The 24,688-nt window shown below is 38.2% G+C and overlaps 1 protein-coding gene across 3 annotated transcripts in view; it reads left to right on the top strand.

The window, feature by feature from the left end:
• Positions 1–24,688, top strand: part of pde8b (phosphodiesterase 8B) — a 58,402-nt gene that overhangs the window by 21,879 nt on the left and 11,835 nt on the right. For 2 of the 3 annotated variants that reach the window (XM_005929843.3, XM_005929842.2), the window contains exons 2-15: positions 6,211–6,267; positions 12,299–12,489; positions 13,970–14,029; positions 15,028–15,085; positions 15,370–15,458; positions 15,590–15,668; positions 16,178–16,318; positions 16,406–16,494; positions 16,575–16,629; positions 20,207–20,258; positions 21,295–21,372; positions 22,066–22,142; positions 22,738–22,902; positions 24,366–24,411. In XM_005929843.3, the coding sequence (XP_005929905.1) occupies positions 6,211–6,267; positions 12,299–12,489; positions 13,970–14,029; positions 15,028–15,085; positions 15,370–15,458; positions 15,590–15,668; positions 16,178–16,318; positions 16,406–16,494; positions 16,575–16,629; positions 20,207–20,258; positions 21,295–21,372; positions 22,066–22,142; positions 22,738–22,902; positions 24,366–24,411 (1,237 nt within the window). Of the gene's footprint in view, positions 1–1,484; positions 6,120–6,210; positions 6,268–12,298; positions 12,490–13,969; positions 14,030–15,027; positions 15,086–15,369; positions 15,459–15,589; positions 15,669–16,177; positions 16,319–16,405; positions 16,495–16,574; positions 16,630–20,206; positions 20,259–21,294; positions 21,373–22,065; positions 22,143–22,737; positions 22,903–24,365; positions 24,412–24,688 lie in introns of those variants that run through there. The other variant, XM_005929844.3, reaches the window with a different exon arrangement.

The following is a 24,688-nucleotide window of genomic DNA, read 5'->3' as shown; positions in this document are numbered from 1 at the left end:
ACTGCAAAGCAAAATAATAAAGTGAAAAATGGACTAATTTACCCCTGTGTGGCTGCTGCCATCACAGTTACATAGAGGCATACTGAGAAGCTTTGATTTTGACCGATTTCTTCAAATGCTGTTCTGTGTGGCAGCTCTTTGAGTGCCAACCTGCTTCCTAACAATGACTAGATTAACATGTAATGTTTAACTTATTCCCTGACATTAACTAATAACATTGACAATTCTAATAAAAATATCTTAGCATGTTTTCAAAATGCTAAATTATGCAAACCAAACATGATAAATCCAGAAACGTGATCAAGAGCTGCTATTCTCTACAGTTCTACAGTTTGCTGTTACTTGTAGGATGAACCTAACATCTAAAGGTAGCAGTCAAGAAGTTTGTTCAGACGACAGCTTTAAGCCACGTCAAAATATCAGACTCTCACTGTAAGCTTATCATTGACTTCATGCTGTGGACAGAAGTCTAACAGATAAGACAGAGGCCGACCTCAAGTCCATGTAGACATTCTAAGAAGGCCACTTCAGTGCAGATAAGGTGAGGCCTTGTTGCAAGGACTGTGATTCATGCAGACACCAAGGCCTGGTGTTAACAATGATGAGGAACCTAATTCGATAAGCGCCAAGTGCTTGGTATTTATCTGGCAATATACAAAATGAAAATCCAAAACATTTCTTTATTGGTTTCGATAAACTTGAAAGTGACATAATGCATAGAAGCAGAAAAAAAGATTTATCCCTGCTCTGAAGGACACAGTAACGTCATTCTGTATCACTTCTGATTTCTAAACAGTCTGACTTTCAACAAAAGAGCCACTCATAAGGTCGAATCTACATGAGAAATTCACCCGCTTTGTCATTACTCAAAACAATTACACTCTGGCCCGTAAGCGTTTCTGTTCTCTAGCCATGCTGTAAACTAGCCAGTCATCTTCATAATCTAACATCAACAGAGAAAACACCTTCAAAGGACCACATCAAACATACACTAAGTTTGTTACGTTTATTGCATTCTGGGGAATAAACTGTTCAATTAAATGTGCTGCGAAATGTTTGATGGTCCTTCACAATGAAAGCAATGTTTGATCTGTATCATAACAATGTGTGTACAGTATATGCAATGACATTATATACCTGGCCTCAGGAAACAATTAAGGGGTTATTTATACAGCACCTTTCAAAGCCAACATTACAAAGTGCTTCACAAAAACAAAGACTGAAATTACTCTAAGATGAAGGCAGCTCCAACGTTCAGAAGTTTGTAATTAGTCGAAGATCTAAGTCATAGGCTTAAAAACCGAAGCCATTTTTAAGGGGGGTGGGAAGGAAGGGCTGTGTGACGTGAAATATTAGGTTTGTGTGTTGTTTGTTATTTTGTGGTATAATTAATTTAGCAAAATGTGTGAAAAAACAAAAATAAAACAAAAACCAATAAACCGTCCCTTTTCAGGGGATTTTTGTTTTGTTTTGTTTTCCATTTTTGCTTGGAAGAAAAGAGACTCAAATGATTATTCATATTAACTATTTGTATACTTATCTATCTACTGCTGAGTTGTTCTGAATTTTGTGAACACTGGTGTCATGTTTTAAAATGCCAAATCAAACACTATATACAGAACCACTGCATATTGACTGTCAACTGGAGAGTATAACATCACATTTTGGGGTGGCTGTAGCTCAGGAGGTGGAGCAGGTCATCTACTGATTGGAAGGTTGGTGGTTTGATCCCTGTCTCCCATTTGTCTGCATGCCAAATATCCTTGGGTAGTTAGTAAGCACTTAAAAGCATAGGTGGGTGAATGTGATATGTTGTGTAGAGCACTTTGAGTACTCCGGGAGAGTAGAAAAATGCTATATAAGAATCACTCAATGTACATTTTCATGAAAATCAAAAGAGATTGGATTTTTAAAAGCACATAAAAAATAATAGTCACTTTGTGTGTGACGATGTTTGTGCAAAGTGTTGTTCAGATTGGCTCGCCCATTAAGGAGGAGATAGGGTACATATACTACATGTACATATACAATTATAATAAGTACTCTGTAGTTTTTTGTTTGTTTGTTTTCCAGAGTTACAGATATCCTTGAAAGCTCACTTAAAACATAACCAGCAATTCAGTACAGCAAAGTAGCTTATTTGTCCATTGTGATCATAGATACTAGCATACACTATATGGGCCACACGTCTTAATCTTTGAATTCATGTGTTTTTAGTCCCATTGCTACAGTTAGTCAAAGACCTGTCCGTGCAGTCTGCCTTTCAAAACATTTTGAAAGAATGGTTTGTTCTAAAGAGCTCGCTGAATTTGAGTGTGGTGCTATAATAGGATTCCACCATTGCAACAAATCAGTTTCTTCAAGTTCTTCAAGAAATCAAGTTTCTTCACTCCTAGATATCCTGCAATTAAGTGTAAATGGTATTTTTAGTTTGGGAACCACAGCAACTGCCAAGTGTCAGAACACAGAAAGTTACAGAGCGAGGTCATTGAGTGACTGTTTAATATTGCTAACTTTTGCTATTACACTCTTATTGTTTCCACTGTAATCGCCATAACAAGATGTTATGAAAATGTGATATGTGTTTAAATACTGTAGATCAATAAATCTTTAAACCTCTATTATTCATTTGTGTAATCAACAAACATTGTTTCTTAATTTCTTTACATCGCATGAGGTAGTGGGACATGCAGCATAATTTGGCAATTAATTGTGGCCTGAATCAATAAACAGAAATGACTTGATTATTTTTTTTGTTAATTTGTGTTGTACTGTACGTTGTATAGCAGCAGCATCCTTTTACAGTGTTTAGCTCTGTTTACAAAGAACATATTACTGTAATTTAGCGTATTTTTGTGCCATTTTGTTAAAGTGTATCTTTGCAGTATATTTTGCGACTTGTTGCTGTAATAGTGTAGTGTGTAAAAGTAGATTATGATTTTTTTTAAAGATTTTAACAGAGCAAAAGTTCTGTACAGGAGCTATACAAGAAGATTGTCCTAAAACGACCTGCCTGATTTCTGACAGCTGCTGGTAGTATGGGACATTTAATTAAAACCAGTAATTTCTTTTATCTTGTTCTTGGGAAAAGGCTTATATGACTTGTTTCACAAACCTGGACATGACAACTGAATACTTTATAAAGAAGAGTGAAAAAACTTTTACCTTACCTTTCTGCCAGGACACTGGCTGCACGATATAATTCAACTTGTATTACAGCTCCATTACATTGAGACTGAGCTTAAATAAACATATTATGCTGTAGTTGCCTGGCTCTTTTCAGTTCAGTGACTTTGAGAATCCTCTGTTCCCTCTCTGTCATTCTACATATCTGCTGGTGTTGGATTCAAACAAAAAACAGATGATACAAATTATGTTCTTTGAAAACAAATTTTGTCTCATGTCATGGTTAATGGGCCTCTTTTAATACTCCATAAAGCATTAGGTCAGTCAGTCTTTCAACCAAGTTTAATTTATAAGCCATCGGCATCAACTTTATTTATTTTTTTCATTTTGTGTTAGCTAGGTTGTTGGTTTTCAGCTGCTGTGGATATACAAGAAAGCTTTCATAGTCTCATTTATACCTGTTATTTTAACACAAAGAAGCATCTGTCTCTGCACTCGATCCAAAGTCTTCTTTCACTTACTTCCTCTTAATGTCTATTCGTGAGGACTCTGTCAGCTATTCTAAGAAGAGATGGTCCCCAATGATGGCTTTCCTTAACACTTCTTCCATCATCTTCTAACTAACTTAGCTGACTGATCCTTCTCCAAATTGATCTCTCAGCACTGGTTAACAGTCCCATTTCTACTGCCTTCCTTCCTGTTCTGTTTCACATCTGGCTGTATCGTCCTCAAGTAAAACAAAGCTGCTCGTATACTCAAGAAACCAACACTCAAACCCAATTATATATTTTGAAACTGGGCTTCTTGTTGTCACTGAAGCACTAAACAATGACTCATTCCCCTCAGTCTTCTTATAACTACGTTTATGCTTTTAACACCGAGCCACCAGATGCTCTGAGTCTTTCCTACCAACTCTGTTGGGTCATTTCTTACTTGGTTGACCTTGTTTCTTTGTCCTGTTAGACCACACTATGTAGATAGTGATCCCTGCTCAGCTTTCCAGGAATGTCTTTGTGCTTAGACACAAACATCTCTGATGTAAGGACCACAAGTGTGAGACAACACAGTCCTGCATGTCTGCAATGTTAAGTTTAATCCACGTATTATTTTTTACAGGTGCTTTACAGTAACAGCGACTAGTTCTCTTCTTACTGTGAAGCAGAAAAATCACAAAGCACTTTGCACACCTGCTTTGCATTTGCTGGAAAATGACAGAACTTCACCAAGTTATTACTGAGAAAAAATTAAACATATTGTCTCCACTATATTACAATCAGGCATTCCATATATAACTCTGTCTCCCTCTCTCTCTGTCTGTGCACATGCTTTATTATTTTTTCAAGTTAGTAGTTTTGCTTTAGTTGAAAATGCACATGCTCTTGTGCATGAGTAAACTGTGGTACAAAGCTCACTTTATATCTGTGTGTCATTTGCAAGACAACATGGGACAATGGGTGTTTTTCTGTGTGTGCTTTTATGTTGTTGTTTTTTTCAGCCTACGTGGCTCAGAGGTGAAACAGTGCTGGACTTTATACATATGAGGCTGAAAAGGTTCAGGAGCACTAAATGGAAATATGCAAAGATGGGTTAATGTGTGCCCAATAGACTGCATTTAAAAGAAAAGAGATAGAAGAATATGCAATGGATGTAGCATCCAGCCAGTGTGGAAGTGACCAACTCAGATGTAATGTAAAGACACAGTTATCTGTTGGTTGGTGCTGAGCAGCAGACTAGAAAAACTAGAGTGTAAACTTCACACAGCAGCCTATGATATTAGTCAGAGATGCTAATTTTGCTGCATTTTAACATAGATGTTAAAACCTCAAGTGGCTATTTGACAAATTGTCATTTTTGCCACTTCCCCATTAGTTTCAGTTTTCAGTCCTGGAAGTCGCTGTTTGCTTTAATAAAATTAAGCTTCTTATATTTCAAGTGCTGTACCAGAAGTCTTGATGTTTGTGATAGTGGCTTCTTGAAATGTGGGCAGAAATATGTTCAGCTTCAAGCCTAAGCACCACTGACAAATAATGCTGTAATGATGGGTGGTTAAGTCATCGACTGCTGCCCGCCTCACTGCTTTAGTCATACAATTTGTATGACTGCGAGTAGAGTTTGTGTATAGCATGCGTTATTATGGCACTGGTGCTTCTTGTGGAATTAACAGACATCCTCCTCCCACTCTTTCTCCATCTCTCTCTCTGTTTACGTGTAGAAAGAGTACAAGCTTCTCTCCATGGGGAGGGGAATTTTAATACTGAGTGTTTAAAAGTCTGTGTTTATGAACACTTTAGCAGCAAAAGGCATTCAATAACAAGTTCCATTTTTAATGAGAAAAAAGCCACTAATACAAAGAAATAAATAAATAACTGGGTATTGCACACATGTTGGCCACTATGATACAGTATGATATGGTGCACTGCTGACTCAATGTGTATTTTGAAGTGTGGTGTAAGCATGTGTGTGCATGCATATGCTCAAGAGATGCACATGTAGCTGAGTTGCTTATTCACATCAGAGTGACGCATGTGCTTAAGGAGCCTGCTGAAGCTGTCCAGACAAGCTGCAAAAACACACGCACACACATATAGAGCGCAGAATGTGATGCTCCTGCAGTGGGATTATCAGGTAAACCTGTGAGTTCAATCTGCGGCTGGTGGTTAATACCTTCTAAAGAAGTTTGTAGCGGGCGGCTCCATTCTGGATTGGTGTTGTGGCATGAAAATATGCGTGTCTGCAGCATAGAAGAGTCATCACAAAATCTGTAGTTAAGGCTCCAGACATACAGATATTTGTTGTAGATTTAAAAGGCTATTTGTTATCCTGTTTGACTTCACGCATCTGGCTTGTAAGAGGAAGTACTTGGCTTGTTGCACTGGGGACTGAACGTGGGTGGTAAGGAAGACGATTAAAGTTTGTGAAGTGCAGCGGGGGCAGACAGGTTGTGGAAGCAAAAGCAATATGCTAATATGCTGCTGGACATTAATGGTAAAATGGTAAGAAATATTCACAGCTTTTTGCTCTGTCTGTATTTTTTTTTAAGTGAGTGATTTATCCATTCTCAGTGCTGTCATGTTTCTTCAACAGGTTTCAGCTACAGAAGAATGTGTAGGACCCATGAGATTGTCTCAAGAGCCAATTCAGGTAAGAGTAAGACAGCCCATTGGGTCATGTTCATATCTAATGTTTAAGAACAACTGATGAGTGCAGTTTATGGCACCAAATTTCCACCCCCCTAAGTGTAATTTAGTCTCCTAGATAAACAAAACGGATTCAAAATGTACTATGAATTCCCTGTTTGTGTCCAGTTGGAATTTCTATGCAACTTCATTTAAAACAGGGAAAAACAAATACACTGCCTATGCTACTTATACCATTTATACTGCTTATAGTTTATATCACATTAGGACTTCTTCTTTTATCCCAGAAAAAAATCATTCCATCTCTACTAAAGGACAAGAATACTTTTGCAGATTGATTTTTATTCGTAAAGTGACTTTATCCAGAGTGTGGTTAACAGTATTTGCTGTGATAATGATTTACCTGACTAAAGTTGTTGAAGATAAATTTACTTTTTTGATTTAAAGTAAAATATGATCTTAGCCACATAAACCCTGTTTGCCTTTGTAGTCCAAAATGTTCTTTTGTATGTCCCCGAAATAATATCTTCTATCCCTTGCGTTGCATTCATTCTTGAATCAGTGCTCTAAGACATATTTGCTGTGATGTTTTCTGGATATAGTTTGCCATTTTAGATTAATTTTATGCATCTTAAATACCTGTAGACACCATGTCTGTCCTCTGTCATTTCGGTCTAGCTAAGATTTCATCTTGCCTATCAAGAACACGAGTAATATTGTGGGGTTAGGCAGGGTTGAGTCAGGGACTGTCTGTACTCATCTTCTGGTTAGGGATTAGGACATGTGCTAACAAGATTTATCCTTATGTAACACAGAAAGTAAGAGCTCTCGGATGTGACTAGCTGGTTAGATTACAAAGCATTCCTTATTCCAGCAGTTCTGCTACTTTATTAGCTGCTCGTTTATTGCTTTTATTTGATTTGCTTTGGTTTGAGCTGTGCTGCTTTGACCCATCTCCGGGGGTTTTTGAGTTCAGTTCATCTCCCACTCCAGTGTGGTGATGTGAGAGGCCTGGCATGCCACTCGTGTTCATGCTGAGCTAAAGAATCCCACTCTATCCCTTCACCCTCCTCCTTATTTACCAAACCCAAAAGCACTATAGCTGAAATCTCTGGCAGCATGCAAGCAGGTGGTGGGACCGAGGGCTTTATTAAAAAGCCTTTTTTGACTTCATCTCATGGCCCATAAAACCCTAAAACTGCTCTTTTAGTTTTACGTCCAACCTTCTGCTGGATCCATGACCTGAGTCGCTCCTCCTCTACTTCACTCCTTCCACAGGAACAGAGAGATGAAAAGAGAGATAAAATGTTCTGCAGGAGAGAGTTATATATTGTGGGTTTTCCTTGACATTTACTATTACTGCCTGGTGGCCCTGGAGAGTTTCAGATTTGCTACATACCTCCCCCATCAGCTTATCTAATGCTTCATGTGGTTTCACTTGTTACACACATAATTAATAATCTAAAGTGCATTGTAATTATATCGCAGATCCATGTAAAGAAAGGTAATTCTGTTGTTGAAAACTTTTGTCATTTTGTATCTTTAAACTTTTAATGCCTTTTTGTGTGTAAGCTCAACTATATAAACAACTGCAATTGCAGTTGAAGCTGTTGCTCAAATAATTCATGTGTTCATCAGCAGAATCCTTAATGGAAGGAAGTTTTATCATTGGTTTACTAAAAATAAGAGCTTGTTAAATGTAAAAGCAATGTTTCTGTGTCTAATTAATCCTTGACAATTTTATATGTAAGTTAAAGGCATCACACCTTTGATTTGCATCTAGTTTATCGTGATATAATATGTTGAAAAACAACTTACTCATACAGACTTTGTGTCCTCTAACTTTGACATAGATTTACTTGGTTATTTATTTATCTGAAATAAGTCCTCAGACATTTATTTATTTATTGCAATTCTTTTCTTTTTAAAAGATTTTCCATGTGGATATTCAGAAAATGATAAAATCCAGTTAAAATTGATGGCCATTAACCAAATCCTACCACAACTAGTTAGGTAAGCGGTGTTAGGATTTTGTGCTTCTTATTTTTTGTTTTCTTTAATTTATTGATAAATTTTTAAAACATGCTTATTGGAGCACATAAAATTGTACAATGCAAAATGTAATGAGTTTGTTTTAAACTGTTTAAACTGCAGTAGTGCAATTATCATCATTAAGTCATCTTAAAATGGGACTTTAGAGTAATTTGTAATATCTCAACATAAGTAGCAGAGCTAAAATATGCCAAAGTAAAAGAAAAAAGAAAAAAGTTTAGACTGGAATGCTGACTGAAAGGTAATTTTTAATGAATTCATTACTTTATAATTATATTTAAAAGCATGAAATCAGTGTTTCATTAACAGCCTGACCTAAACACTGTCTACAATTTTCAAACTAATTCTGGGCTGTGTGTGTAATGTGTACGTAGAATATGCTAAGCTGGGAGGTACTCCAAAATATACACGATAAACTACGCAGGTTATAGTTTTGACATCATTCATATGAAGGAAAAAACTTTTTTAACTAACTTTCCCAACTCCCCAGATATAGTGAGGAAAGTTGCTTTTATTATACTCTTACATGAGAGTCATCTTACACTCTTGTACTCTCTTTTTATCCCAGTAATATCTAGCTCAGTCAAAACTGTTGTTAACCGCTATTTGAGCTGCTGTTCTGTCTTGTAATTACCTTGGATCTCAATAGGCGTGCACATGTGGAGTTTCTTTTGAGCCACACCTGGCAATTCTAATTTTTATCCCACATTTAAATACTGTATCACTGCACACTACAGTTTCCCTGTTCTGCAGTTTTTTATCACTTCATTTTCTAATCTTTGGGGCAGTTTCCATCATATTCATCCAAATTCTACAGAGCTTATGACCTTGTAGTGTCTTGCAACTTCCCCCATTGAGCAAAGCATTGCCAGCAAAGACTTAACCTGCTTGAGAACATGATAAAAACCTCCCCTACTTTCTCCATATCCATTGGCTAAAATCCAGAAAAACGCACATCCTGCAGTGCGTGCTTTTGCATACAAGAGTCGGGACAGGGGAACAAGGGATGATAATGCTGTGCAATCCCAAAAAAGTTGATTGTTAAAATAAAATGCTGGAAAGCTGAAAGAAAAGATTTCATTGGCCAGCCTTTGACCAGTTAAATGGCTCAAAGGTAGTTATCCCAGTGACACATCTGTTTGGAAGTCTCCCAGTGTTAAATGGCATCTGACTTGGGTGTGCAAACATGGCAGATTAACCTCTGAACTCTGAAAACAGCAGCAGCCCAGGAGGATAAGCCTCTGTGCTAGCTGAACAGTGTTTTCATGTAAACTATGAAGGCTGTGACTTAACTGTGTCATTTGGGTGGCTTGATAGGTTTAAAAACTTAAATTGTATTTTAAGGGTATTGTAACCAATTAATTGCATAAACACACATCCATTTGCCTACCATTAACAGTGAGTTGCATTTAGAGAGGCGTCTAGCTCTGACAGATACGATGTTGATGTGATGGAGTGCAACCATGTGTTTAAATATGTTTGACTGTGTGTATATTAGATGGTGGTATTAAGACCAACGGCGCCTCCTATCAGGCTTGTCATTGGTGACATATTTGGGTGGCAGGTCAGAGATGTGTGTGGTCTGTGTTGTCCCAGGGTACGCTAGGTACTGTGTGTGTGGAATTTCACATGTTAGCACCATGGTTACACAAGCCAGCACAGGATCAAAGACTGTAGATCTTTCACAGGCACTCGAAAATGGGAGCCCATTTTCTCCTCCTGTCCTCTCCTTCTGACATCGTCTTTTGGCAGTCTCACCTCTTCTTTTTCATTTTCTATTGTTTCTGTCGCCGCCTGTGAAGGACAACATATGAACACTCTGAAATGCTCTCTGCCTGATCTTACTGTGGAGAATCATGACTTGGACTCCCTTCTGCTTATTTCACCCACTCACTCATTAGCTTTCCCCTCTCTCTGCTGTGCTTCCATGCACTCTATCTGTCACTCTATCCTTTGTTGTCCTTAGAGGGAGTCAGGAGGTGATGCTGCTGCGAGGCAGAGCTGAGTACTGTTGATTCTGGCTGCAGTCCAGCTGCCTGCGTGTATATGTTGTGTTTCCTCACCACTGTACCAAAGGTGGTTGGTGTGTTCATGGTCAAAACACAGTGTGGGATCTAAAACATGTCCTCACTCTGCAGGTTTCATGTTTGTCATGATTCTGCGCTGCTCAGTTTCAGTCAAAGCAGTAATTCACCTCTTGGAGAAGGCATTACCATGACGTTTACATGATGGCGGTTATTCAGCTATTCATTTCATCCATTTTAAATTTCCCCAGTCAGAATCGGGGGGACAGGCAGGTGGAGACTCTCCTAGCATGCTTTTAACAAAAGATAGAGAGGCACCATGCACAGTTTGCCAGCTTATCTAAGGAAAGTCAAGCACACGGATGAGCACACACAATTTCCAATATTTCTCCCAAGCTGCATGCGTGTCTTGGGACTCTGGGAGGAAATCCACAAATCGCCAGAGAGAAAATTAAAACTCAACCCAGAAAAAGCAACAGAGCTGAGAATGAAAATCAAGACTGATGATGACACAGTTGACCATTTTCCCACTGTTTATTTTTCTCAGTTTTTGATTTTACTCACATCGCTATACTAACAAAACAAATAAAGGTGGTAATACTATGTTTTACTTTACCCAGTTATGCAAGCTTTACAAATGAAGTAGGGTTTTTTAGCTTTTCGTTACATCCAGATAAACTTCCTGTTTTGTCAAGCCTACACGAACACTAAGGGAACATTATGTGCTCATTTCAAAATGAAAACCATCACTAGAGACAAATGACCGATACATTCTTATATATTACTTTCTCAGAAATGTTAAAATTCGATTTCTGTGCATCTATGAATATACTCCTTAGGGCTCATTATTAGACCTCAAGGGAACAACCATTTCAGGGGCCAAACAGATCGATGTTCCCAAGCAAAGTCTCTCTAGGATCTTTGTTCTTCCCGTGCCGAGAGGCTGTTTTTCTGATTTCCTGTTACGGTCCAAAAACATGCATGTTAGGGTAATTGGTGGTTCTAAAATTAGATGTAGGTGTGGATGTGAAAAGGCAGCCTCCATGTGTTCGTCCTATGATGAACTGCCGACCTCTGTGGACTGTACCGTACATTTTGTTGCATGTCGCCTGTAAAAGGCTCCTGAGATAGACCCCAAGATTAAGATACAAAATTGACACCAGAGGTCCAAGACCAGCCCCTGCAGTGTGCAAACCACCAGATTATAAATACCCTGAAAGAGGGTACAGTGGTAAGACTTAAGAGGTTACTGCCCCCATGACATGCCATCACTAAGTCTATCCCTAAAGGTACAATAACACATTTATTTTATGAGTAATGCATGTTAAAGGTAATAAATTGTTTCTGTGTTTTTAGCCGTTTCTCTATGTACTGTCATGTTTCGTAGCCTTATAAAATAATGATAATAATATATAGATTGTTCTTAGCAAAAGACAAGAAACAACCAGGCTGGATTTCATCAAATTTGTTGACATTTTAAGCACAGGCAAAGGAAGGAGCTGTTTTTGGTTCCAAAGAATAACATTAGGCAGCGATCCTGATGCGAGCAGTATTTCGTGCTTTTTGGTTTCTTCATTAGGGTGGGGCCTCTCTGTTTGCCATTTACATGTTCTACATGTTTCTTCCCACAGTCCAACATAAGGCTGTTTAATTTTTCTTTCATGCAGCCAGTTACTTACTTACTCCATAAACAGTGCATTATGTTAATCTACAAAAAGGGAGGAGTGGATATAATTTAAGCCAGAATTTGTACTTGTTGCTATTCACTGATACATGTCAGTAGCCTCATTTGTCCTGTAACCTTGTGAAAAATGTAACCGGCACATAAAATGTTCTTGGTCTGCTGTTCTGAATAGTGTCCTGTCTGAGTAGTAGACAAAGTGAAATATCTATTTTATAATTATCCCAGCAATAGAAGTACTCTCTTACCCCCATGCCCATTTCCTTGTCTCTCTCCAGGTCTTGCTCGTGTTTGCAAAGGAGGACAGCCAAAGTGATGCCTTCTGGTGGGCCTGTGACCGCGCTGGTTTCAGGTGCAACATTGCACGGACGCCTGAGTCTGCTGTTGAATGTTTCCTAGACAAGCACCATGAGATAATAATCATTGATGGACGTCACTCACGCTATTTTGAGCCTGAAGCTGTTTGCCGGTGAGTGAAGTCTTTCTGACCAGAGTCACTGGTTCTATATTTTCTGTAATTTCTCTATTTTCACTTCAGTGAATGTTTTGAGAGTGTTTCCTCCCAGCAGCTGGGAGAAGACATTTTAGGAAGTAATTTGGTGTTGTATTACATATTTAAGAGTATATTGATACTTCTTTAATGTTTGGAAACCATCTCCTTAAACTGAAAAAGAAAAAAATACTAGCAAAGAAATGATTTAACCAAATCCACATCTTTTTGCACGTAATCATGTGCAATATATAGATCAAACTACATCAGTCAAAAGTTATAGCAAGGAGCAGTGAGTACTGAAGCTCCTATAGCTTTGGGACTCTGTTGTGAAGAACTGGTTGGTGCCATCTGGTGTTCACTGAAAGCAACACAGAAGTCTACAACTTGAAACCTGATGCTCCAAGTTATATTTACAGATTTCTTTATTCAGTTTTTCTCCAAAAGGAAGTACAAGATATTTGACTTCCCAAGTTATAGGAAGCCATAGTTGAGCAGGCACTAAAGTGAGTCTGCACTTTGCTGACATGAAATCAGCCAAAAGCCTGAAAAAGCTTTTTTTTGCCCATTTGTCTAAAGTGGCCGTGGCTGTGCTGGCAGCTTTTCAAAAGTATATGCGCCTGCGAAATGATCCCGTTCACTCCCAGTCCTGTGCCAGATGTTAAATCCTTACTGCTCATAGAGTTGTGTGCATTTGTTTATTCATTTACTTATTTATTTACTGAGAACGACCTGTAGTCCTGTATTCTGGATACATAAATAACATGACTTTCAGGTTTTCAAGTCAGCTTATTCTTTGTTTTAATAAATAAATCGAAGCTGGATGTTCCTTCGATTTTTTGGCATCTATTTAAAGAAAAACTTTATTCCATATTATTTTTAGCCAAGACAAGTGACTACTACTTATGTGTTTGATTTAGTTTTCCTCCAGACCTTTTAGTTATTGGCCTATAGTAAAAAGCTGTGCCCATATATTTTCTTGTGATTTATTTTAAGTGCTTCGTTATTTCCTCAAGTAAAGGAACAGATCCATTTATCTCCCCTGTCTCCAGAATACCACAGTTTGGCAACTCCTCCCTGTTTCCTCCTTCGCTCCTTTCCTCAATGTGTTTTTTTTTTTTGCCTTTTCCACCTCCCGTCCTTATCCACCATGAGGATCTCTTCCATAATCCATTCCTTCTGTTCCTGCTTTCATTCTCTAACACTGCATACTCGTTCCTCCTCCACCACCTGGCCCCTTTCCCTTACGCTTTGCCAGTGGCCTTGTGGCTTTGTGGCCAATCCTCTGAGGTACATGTTTGGTTTGGTGTTTCTGTGTAAAACGCAGAAATGTTCTGTCCTCCTTTTGAGGCAATGACATCAACCCCCAAATCTGTCCACATGTTTGTCCTGTACATGAGTCCAAGCCACTTTTCCTGAACTCCTGCTGACTTTGTATCTGTATTTGTGTTATTTTCAGGATGATCCGTGCCACAAAGCCCTCTGAAAACACAGTTATTCTAGCTGTTGTGCCACAAAAGTAAGTCTGAGTTAATCTTCTTTGTAAATTTTAATATTCTGTGTTAATAATTAATTAGAAAATTATTCACATAAGACTTTAAGGTCTTTAAGGCTCAACTTCAAAACAAACTTCAGATGTTTACAGTATCCCATTAGTATGGATGCCTTTGAATGGGGTAGTCTTTCAAAGGCATTTTATCTTACTATGTTGGGTTCATGTACGACATTACACTTTTTTTAACCATATTAAGCAACCATGAACTCTATCAGGTTCATTTTTTAACTAGACTTTTAATTTGAAAATCAGCACATCAACCGATTATTCCAACACTTTCCAAACAAAAAGTTATTCCTCAAAATATTTTCATATATTTTTATATAATTCTCTTAAAATCTGCAAGGTCAACAGCAACCTGTCTACGGTTATGGTTGGATGGTGGATTTTATTTTAGTCACATGGTAAACAGACAAATTTTCAGTTGCGAGATGATGTTATAATTTAGTATTACTTTTTGATTTTTAGATTGTTTGTTCAAAATAGAAGAAATGTCTATTAAAAAAGGATGGGTATCAACCAAATGCAAGAACATTTTTTTTTTCAATAATATGACTTTGCTGTTGAAAATCTTCTTGTCTCCTCACCCTCAACCCAGTCACGGCAGATGGCTCCGCCCCCCTGAGCCTGGTTCAGCCGGAGGCTTCTTCCTGTTAAAAGGGAGTTTTTTTTACCACTGTTGCCAAGTGCTTGCTCATAGGGGGTTGTCAGATTTTGGGGATTTTCTCTATATTATTGTAGAGTCTTTACCTTACATTGCAAACTCCATTGAAACAAATGTTATTTTCAATTGGTGCTGTTCATTTTGGATGCAATCACTCATATTAAAAAAAAGTTGACTGACTTTTGAGAGTTTAAACTGCACAGTTTTCCATTCATTGTTTGAGCAGACCACTCCAAGCATGATTTTGAAAAATGATTGTGGTTGCAGATGGTAATCATTCTTTTCTGTCACTGTATAGACCGTCTGACCAAGAAGAGCCATCTGTTCTTCCTCTCCTCTGCGCTGGATTTAGCAGAGTACGTCCAACAACTTTTGCCTGTGCTTGTGACTTTGTTTATATCAGATGCAGCCCTCAATGTGTTATGCTTGTTTCTCCTTGAGGCGTTTCATTGATCATCTAAAGATTTTAAACACTTAAACAGCAGCGTGTTGCCAGTTTTGAAAGAGGCACTTATTGTCCATGTTTTTTAATGGTGTGAAAATGACGTTGGAGGTTTCAATACGATTTGCTACTGACTCATTCAATCTTTCCACCCCCTTTCTCTCCTTCAAATGTCACTTAACCTTGTTTGGCCTCCAGAGATTTGTGGAGAACAACAGTGTGTCAGCATGCTATAATGAGCTCATACAGATGGAGCATGGAGAGGTGCGCTGCCAGTTCAAACTCAGGTACAAGTGGAGGGCAAAGACACATAGATCATATCATGCAATTATGTGAACATGCACAAACATATACTGTGTAAGTGTTCTTTGGTACTGAGTTTCCTAATTCTTAGTCTGGTGGCTTTATTCATCCACAGGGCTTGTAATTCCATCTTCACTGCCTTGGAGCACTGCCAAGAAGCTGTGGAGATCACCAGTGAGGACCACATAATACAGGTAAACATATTACACACCTTCCAACGCAGCAAAAGCTTTTCTTTAAATCACAAAGCTAGTGATAGTCAGTATTTGTGTAATATCTGTGGCTCTCATCCTCAAGTAGTTAATCCAAAAAAACTGTGTATGACTTTAATACCTTTACATATAAACTGTGTCTCTCTTAGTTTTTGTCTTGGTCGCGGCAATTGTGAAATAAATAGAAACACAACAAAGCATCACATTTACAGATTTTACATACATTAACAACAATGTGCTACATAAAAAAGTCGAAGTCGAGTCACCGCAAAACAACATGTACCTCCTTATAGACAGATTATCCTTTCCCCCTCTGTATGGGGAAGAGGTGATCAGGGAAATTTAGACATAAGAGGACAATAAGAAAAATATACAACTTTTTCCTTTAAACTGTTAGCAGTCGGACGTACCGCCCACGGGACATTGGATGGTTTAGGGGACTAATAGGACTGCTAAGGGGTTAATCTAATAGTTTTGTGGTTATTTCACAGTACGTGAATCCAGCATTTGAACGGATGATGGGCTATCACAAAGGGGAATTGATCGGGAAAGAACTGACTGAACTTCCCAAGAGTGACAAGAACAGAGCTGATCTGCTGGACACCATCAACAACTGTATCAAAAAAGGAAAGGTCAGTCCTGTACCCATTCATCTCCATCCAACCTATCTGTGAGATCTGACAGCATTTCATACCCTGACTGGCCTGTCGTCTCTGAAGGAATGGCAGGGCATTTATTATGCCAGAAAGAAATCAGGGGACAGTATACAACAGCATGTGAGGATAACACCAGTCATCGGCCAAGGAGGGTAAGCCAAGTTAAACAAGCGAACGTTGTTAGTGTACAGCTCCTAGAAAGAAATCTCTGATTCCTGTCCTCTTCCCACAGGAAAATTCGACATTTTGTAGCCATCAAGAGACCGCATATTGACAACAACAATCAGGTTGGTGAAATGATCATCTGATCGTTTACTCTGAAAAGTTTCCTTCCACCCAAGGCAGGGACAATCATTTCCATCAGTTTGTCACTAACACTGCAAAAAATAAATACCAATCTGAATTTTAGTATGGGTGAGGCATGGCTAATTCTTTAATAATACTGTACTTAGTGTAGAAGCTAATTGTACAAACCTTGGCAAAGGAGAGGTCATTATACAAGGAGTGAAACAGGAGCTTCAGCAATAACAACTAGAAGTTTAAGGTTTTAATCAAATATTTACTCATTCAGGTACTTAAGGATTCTAATGTGGGACTCTCTTTCTTTGCTTACTTGGGGTTTTGGTTGGGTTTTGCTATAGCCACATCTTTAAATGATTCAGTTCTAATATATTTATGTAGTGCCAAATCACAATAACAACCACCTATGAGCAAGCAATTGGCAACAGTGGGAAGAAAAACTCCCTTGTAACAGGAAGAAACCTCCCAACAGAACCAGACTCAGAAAGCGGCAGCTATCTGCCGCAACCAAGTTGGGGGTGAGGAGACAAGAACAATTTCAACAACAAAGTCATATTGTTGAAAAAAAAAAATCATATTCTTGTGTTTGGTTATTACCCATCTCTAAATGAAAAATATTCAGCTCCTACGTGCAGGTGCTTGTAGTTGAAAAAAGAAGAAGAAGAAGAAGAAGAAGAAAACGGGCAGCTACTAAATATTATTTGTGTTGTGGAGCTTAAACAAATGTCAAACTATCAGCAGTGCTAATGCTGCAGTGCTTTTTGGCCCAATCAAGTCTGGTGATGAAATATACCACTGAGTCCAAACTGCACTTAGTCACTGATTGCAAACTCTGCTGGCAGTTACATCTATATAAATGCGTCAAATGATCTGTAGGCTAAAGTGTCAGATTTACTTCAATACCTCAACAAAACATGTGGGCTCACAGGCTTCCAGCACTATTGAGCACCATGCACAGCTACTCTGAAGCAGGTGCCGCTACGCTCAGCTGGGTTCCCAGCCAATAACGTCATACTATGCTAAGCTACAACTAAGCACCAGGATCTCCCACTAAGGCCTAAGGAAGGCGAGCAGCCAGGCACCAAGGCTATTTATACCCTGGGCAAAGCTGCACAGGCACTAGGTTTAGCTCATTGCTCTCTTTCATCGTGTGTGCATAAGGTGAGTCAGCCACTGACATTTGACTGCCAAAGCCAAATGGCACTCATTCCTGCTTGTCGGGGCTGGGAATCCTTAGGCATGGCAGCGACTGATCCGATTCTAGTCATCCCCCACAACCTAAGATGTGCAGTGTCAAACTGGATGGTATTATCACAGTGTCATTTCTAGATTTTATTCATTTTTTACCACAAATTACCATAGGGAATTGATGCAAAGAAGCAACAAAGTTTTAGCATTTGATGGCTCTCTAGAACTAAATCATGACCCGAGGCATGTAGTACATCTTCACTGAGATTATCTATTTGACAACCCAAGGCCACGAAGGCCATTTCAGGATACCATTTATGTGACATTGGATACCCGCTTAAAATCTTTTCCTCTGAGCACTTAAAGCCCCACATTACTCCTCATCTTTTCCCACCCAGATGTTTGGCTGTAGACCATGGTTTCCGTTTCATTGTGTTGTTTAGTTAGCACTCCAGACTTACAGCAGGTTTTGGGTCAGTTTTGTTTGTCTTTCCCCTCATTATAATCTCAACTATTACAAGCTTTAGCCAAGCCAATTTAAAAGATGTTTAGATGTCTGCTTGTGCTTTGCAGCCCAAGAAGAACATTAAATTGTAGCCAGTTAAATCTGGAAACTTTGCATGTCATTAGACATGTTTACACTGTCTTAATCCTATTTACTCAGTATGAGACACACTCAATGCCTAATAGCAACTTTAAGCAAAGGGGGTATAAAGAAAGACCAACTAGCCAATTCTATGAGATTGAAATGGATTTTAAAAATGACATGTAGCTGAAGTGTTCAAGGGATAGTTTTCATTGCTCCATAGCGAAATTACACGTTCCTAAATATGTAAAAATGATTTACAGTTATAGACAGTGTTTGTATACATGCATAAATGATTGCATAAACATGCAGGTTGCGCTGTCAGCAAGTTGCATAGGTGCAGTGAGTCACTGGGTAAGGAAAATCTTCTTAACCTGATTAGAGGCTCTACCCATCCGAAGAACCTGAGTGTGACTAACAGGATGTACCATGCAAATTGTTACCTATATAAATATGCTGTATTAAATATATGCATGCAAACACACATATATATTGAGAGAGAGGCAGACACAGCAAACAAGTTTAAAATACACAAAAGCTCATAGCCATGAGTTCTGCCTTTCCAAACATTTGTGAAAGAATGGGGCATTCTAAAAGGTTCACTGAATCATGTGTAGTAGTTACTGTAATAGAATGTGACAATGGTACTGGGTCAGTTCTTGAAATTCCTTCCTTCCTAGATAATCAACCTTAAGAGACATTATTGCAAAGTGGAAACATTTGGGAACCACAGCACCTGAGCCACAAAGTAGCAGACCATGTAAAGTTGCTGAGTGCAAAGAAGTGCACAGCGAAAAAAAGTTTTCCATCGGTGTGCAGACTTCAGACTCCTTTAACATCAGCATGAAAACCGTGTACCAAGAGCTTCAGGGCATGAGCAGGGAACTCCCACACGTGACCTTAGCACAAAAGAGAAAATAACAGAATAAGCTGCTTAGCATTGGCAGAGGACATTTTGCAAGTTCTTAATGGGCACAACCCACGTAATCAACTCTGTTGCTCCACCCACAGATGTGTTTTACTTACAAGGAAATAAAATTTATTCCCAAGAAGCACTCTTACAATAAAGAAATAATCCACCAAACACAAATTTCTTAACTTTTTAAAAAATAAATGAATCTATGATTTAGTGCATTGAAATGTATGTTACCATTAGCTTGACTCATAAGAATTGTATAAATATCACTATATAAAGAATCAAACGCAATTAGCATACTGCTAGTGTCACTGCGCTTGAGCCTATAGTGTGTGTTAACATGCTAAGTAGTTACTAGTTTTTAGTCTTTGAATTAAGAAGTGCTATGTCACTGATACAGAGACAGGGTGGGTTTATATTTATTAAGATCTTGTCCTGCAGACATACATTTTATGATATGCCATTTTTATATACTACATAAATCCATTCTGATCAAACACGTTGGTAACACACTGGATCACTTTGCAGGCTATCCACTTTACTTACTTAACGACTTTAATACTGTATTCATAGTCATACTGAATTCTCCAGTCATACATAGGTTGTATTCACAATGCTCTGTTATAGTAATACAAACCTGTATATTCCTTGCAGTTCCTTTGCCTAAATCAATAATTTTTATAGACTGCTATATCTTAACAATGATACAGAAGGCTGAAATAAGATTGGAACAAATTCTTAAAATATACAGAATGTTAAAATAAATCCAGCATTTTGCTTTAGCCCCAAATGCGTCTGAATATATCCATCACAGTAAATGCATATCCACAGTGCACACCTAAATTTTAATCATCTCTTGCTCTCTGTCCACCAGCTCCACAAGTTCAATAAGGAGGAGAGATACAGCGGGGAACATTCTCACTCAGGTATCTTACAACATTTTTTTTCTTTCACAGTTCCTTTATCTCTTAATTGCAGAGGTGTATTTTATGGTTCTCGCAAGTAGAACTAATAGATAAATATAGAATGATATGGAATTATTTTCGGATAGGCTCTACTTGGAGAAGGTAAATTATAGAGTTCATCCACAATGGTCTGACAATGAGAAAATAGGATGGATCATCTCAAACTGGTTTCTTGAATATGACAGCGGGCTGTACTCAAATGCATAAGGCATTGTAACCTTAGTTCTCTGAGTGAGAGAATGTCACATATTCCAAGTGGAGAGATAGTCTCGATATGATAGAGAACTCCCGTTTCACCGCATCCCAAAGGTATTCTGTAACCAACCGTTTTACATCATGGATGTGTAGCCAACAAACATAAAGCAAATGCATGTGGAGCAGAATTTTTGAGGACTGTTTTCTGCACCTTGTCGAATCTTTGTCACAAAGAATTAAAGCAGTTCTGAAGGAAAAAGGGGATCCTACCCAGTACTAGTAAAGTGTATCTAGTAAAGTGGCTGTTAAGTGTATTAAATTAAATTAAATCAAATCAAGCAGCTAAAGCAAAAGTATTATCTATGCAGAATATATAAATGACACTGTTGGTTTAATAATTTTTGGTTCATTAATGTGTGTTTCATTTTAATGTTGCACATGTAGATGACTTATTAACTGCTGGGTAACCTTATTTCCAGTATTTAAGACTGCAGACTGTTACGTAGCTTTAGCTTTAAAATAAATGTAATGGAGTATAAAGTAAAACACTGTAAATGCAATGGAGTTGAAGCAGAATGCTGAATAATAGTGAACTTTAAACAAGCTACAAGTACATTAAAACTGTACTCGAGCTAAGTCCTTGAGTAAATCTACTTTGTTAAATTCCGCTGTCCTATCCATGCTCTCTTTAAATGTCAGTGGATATTGTAAGGGGGTCACCAAAGTAAACAAGTCCACGTTTGTTATTATTCTCAAAGATGAAATTACTTGATCGTATTACATGCATTACTTCCATCCGCAGAGTGCTATTCTCTACGACACCGAGACAGAAGAAAAGATTCGATGGACGACCGATCGGTGAGCTCCCGTAGTAGTGACGGTAAGGATATTTAAAATGTGTTTTACGCTTTTGAGCCTCTGTTTAAATTGGTACAACTCTAGTTTGCGCCACTCCAAAAGCACAACCAGACATCTAAACATATTTTCAATTGGCTTGGCTAAAGCTGATAACAGTTAAGATTATAATGAGGAGAAGATAAACAAAACAGGCCCCAATCCTGATGTACAGCAAGTGTGGAGCCCTAACTAAACAACACAATGTAACGGGAGCCATGGTCTACAGCTAAATATCTGAAGAAGATGTTTGAACACAAAACAACCGTAGGGGATTGAACATAATAAAAAAAAAATGTGAATAAAGCAAAGGAGAACACAAAATAGGAGTGGGTAAAGAAAGAATGAAGGAATGATTGGAGATAGCGAATGAGAGAGTGAGTCAGACTGTGTTATGGTAGGTGCTTGAACTAAAGAGATCGTACAGAGAGATGTTGAGGGCTGATAACATGCATACCTCCCTTTTCCACTCACTTTGACGCAGCTGCTATTTTAAGTTATCTCAGCTGCATGCTGCTTCTCCTCTGCTCACCCTCAAAATATTTTCTCTTGCTCTTTTTTATCTCTTTCATTCATGAGCATTTTGATGAAAGCCAAAATTGTGTTATTATTACTGATAATCCACAAGCCATAATATAGTGATCACAATACCAATACCATAATGTTTTCTACATTGCAGCTCCCAGTTTACAAAATCGAAGATACTCTTCTGTGGCCAGGATTCATTCTATGACCATTGAGGCTCCAATAACAAAGGTATGCTGCTTTAAGCAGTGGAGTTAATCATTTACAGTAAAATAAACCTTAAATGTACCAAAGCAAATGCTATGTAAAAATGACCAGAAGTCACAACTTGCAGTGTGTTTTTATCCTTCGATGCCAGAGACAATATGTTTGTGGGTTGTCTGTCCAGCTCTCAGCATGTACCTTCATCCATCTGTTTTGGGGGTTTTTTTTTCATTACAAGAAGTCACAATGACTCAACAAAGAACTTAGAAGACTTAACCTGTTAAAGGTCACTGAGGCTCCGAAAACACTTTTTTTTTCTTAGTTATAACTCTTTAAATTTCATACTATTTTGATGACAGCATTGTACACAAATAAAATGAAACCTCCGTTTGTGAAAAAGTAAAATAGTGGCATTTTATTTCCAAAGTCAGCTTTATTGTGACTTCGTAATGTTTTTCACTGTTGTGGCTGTTGTCCAAGTAACTCAGGAACAAACTGGAAGTGTTTGGACACATTTATAATATCTAACATATCAAGCATTTAGTAGCTTGAGGGACCACCTTTCACAGCAATAACAGGAAGTGCTAACTGCTAACTGGCTACTCTTTTCCCTCTTTCCCAGGTAATAAACATCATCAATGCAGCTCAGGAGAGCAGTCCAGTAACGGTAGCCGAAGCTCTGGACCGTGTGTTGGAGATCCTGAGGACCACTGAGCTCTACTCCCCTCAGCTTGCCTCCAAAGAAGATGACCCACACACAAGCGACCTGGTTGGCGGGCTTATGAGTGTAAGAATTAGTTAGTATACGTACTTAAACATTGGTTCGTAAGTTGAGATGCCTGAAACACTTTATAAGGAGACATAAGAAACAGGCTGTTTTTAATCACAGTGTAAAACTGTTACCTCATGCATATAAAATATAAAAAGGTATTTTCATTCAGCCGAGAAATGTTTGCCTTCAGCAATCACGCTTGTGTTTTTGTACTGCCAACAGTTTTTATTTAATTTGAATTTGTTGAATAAGCCCAACTATGAGGTGAGTCACTGCACGCATACATTTCTGTTTTGAAAGCAAGGTTTAGGTTCCAGCAGCAATATTATAGACCGCTGATGCAGTCTATCAGTCAAATTGTTTAATGTATGATTTTTCTCCGCAGTATAGATCTGCTGTGTTTTCTAGTAACTACCAAAAGTACATCAATTCAGTGACAATGTGATGGTAAAGGAGATACCAGCTCTACTTTTCTCCTCCTATTGTTATGGTTCAGGCTCATCCTTCAGGCTCATCTTGTATTCATCTCTCCAAAGAAGTTTTTTCAAAACAGGCTCTTTCTGACAAAGTCTTATCTGGCCTTCATGTTCTTGAAAGTAACCAGTGGTTTGCACCTTGTTGTAAACACTGTATGTCCGTTTATGAAGGCGTCTCTTGCTTAAAGACTTTGAGTCTTGACAAAAGTCTTCTTGTCAAGAGGTTTGTCTTAACCAAGAACATAATTCTTTAATTATCCCCTTTAGTTGTCTTTTAGTGTTGCTGTGCATTCATTCTTTTAAAAAATATACCAGATTGTTGATTTGGCCACATCAAAATCTCTCTGATAGGTTTATTTTAGTTCCACTGCTTAATTATGGCCTCCTTCACTTGCATCAATATCTCTGTGGACCTTATAGTTAAGAGTTCCAGTGCAAAGACACCAAATGCAAGTTCAACACTCAAAATCAGCTTCAGAAAGTGCCTTTCTGATGATGGGGTACTGTATTTAAAAATATCTAAACTAAACAGTTAATGCAGTACTTTTAAACTCCATTGGTTAAAGCGCTGCACTGAATTACAATAATTGAAACACACTTTTAATGGTATACAGAGGCACAACTACAAAAGAAACTCTGCAAAATAAAGTTTTAAAAAGCTTTCTCTCCTTGGAAGTTTTACTTGTTTCACCATCTCTGTGGGGAGTGGCTCACTTTTGGAAGCAGACTCGAGTGGTCAGTTAGAGAACAGCAGTTTTCTTGTCTTCCATGTTGGGTTTATTTTGATGCTTAGTTAATCCACCAACTCTCCCCAATAAATGCATCTTTCACTCCAGTTTGTTGCACTGTGTGTGCAAGTTGAAATATTGAGCAAGGCTGCCACATTATTTGTTTTGGGGTTCTAATGGAATAGTCAGATGTTAAGAATAATAGGCTCACTGTCTGTCTCAAGAAACAAAATAATTTTCAAAAAATCATTTTCTTCATTTTTTTCCCCTCCAGGATGGGCTGCGCAGACTCTCTGGGAATGAATATGTTTTCTGCAAAAGTAAGTTTTAATGCACTGTGATATCAATGGCAACAAAGAAAAAGAAACAGAGGAATACAGTGGGTACTATTGCGCACTGGTGTGTTTTCATGAGTGAATATCCACAACAAGGGGGTGAAAAATCAATATATATTGCACAATAATCCTGTGCATTATGTAAATATTTCAATGTATGTATAAATATATTGGCAACACCGGGGCAATAACTTCATAGTAGCTAGCTGTTAATGAAGCATTAGGTTAAAAACATGTGGGACTAGAGATATGTTTGGGTGTT

This window comes from Haplochromis burtoni, unplaced genomic scaffold (assembly GCF_018398535.1).
Source record: "Haplochromis burtoni strain Fernald_Lab_line unplaced genomic scaffold, NCSU_Asbu1 Contig_107, whole genome shotgun sequence".
Taxonomy (NCBI): Eukaryota; Metazoa; Chordata; class Actinopteri; order Cichliformes; family Cichlidae; genus Haplochromis; species Haplochromis burtoni.
The sequence above is the reverse complement of the archived record's forward strand: the minus strand, read 5'-3'. Positions and strand labels throughout refer to the sequence as shown.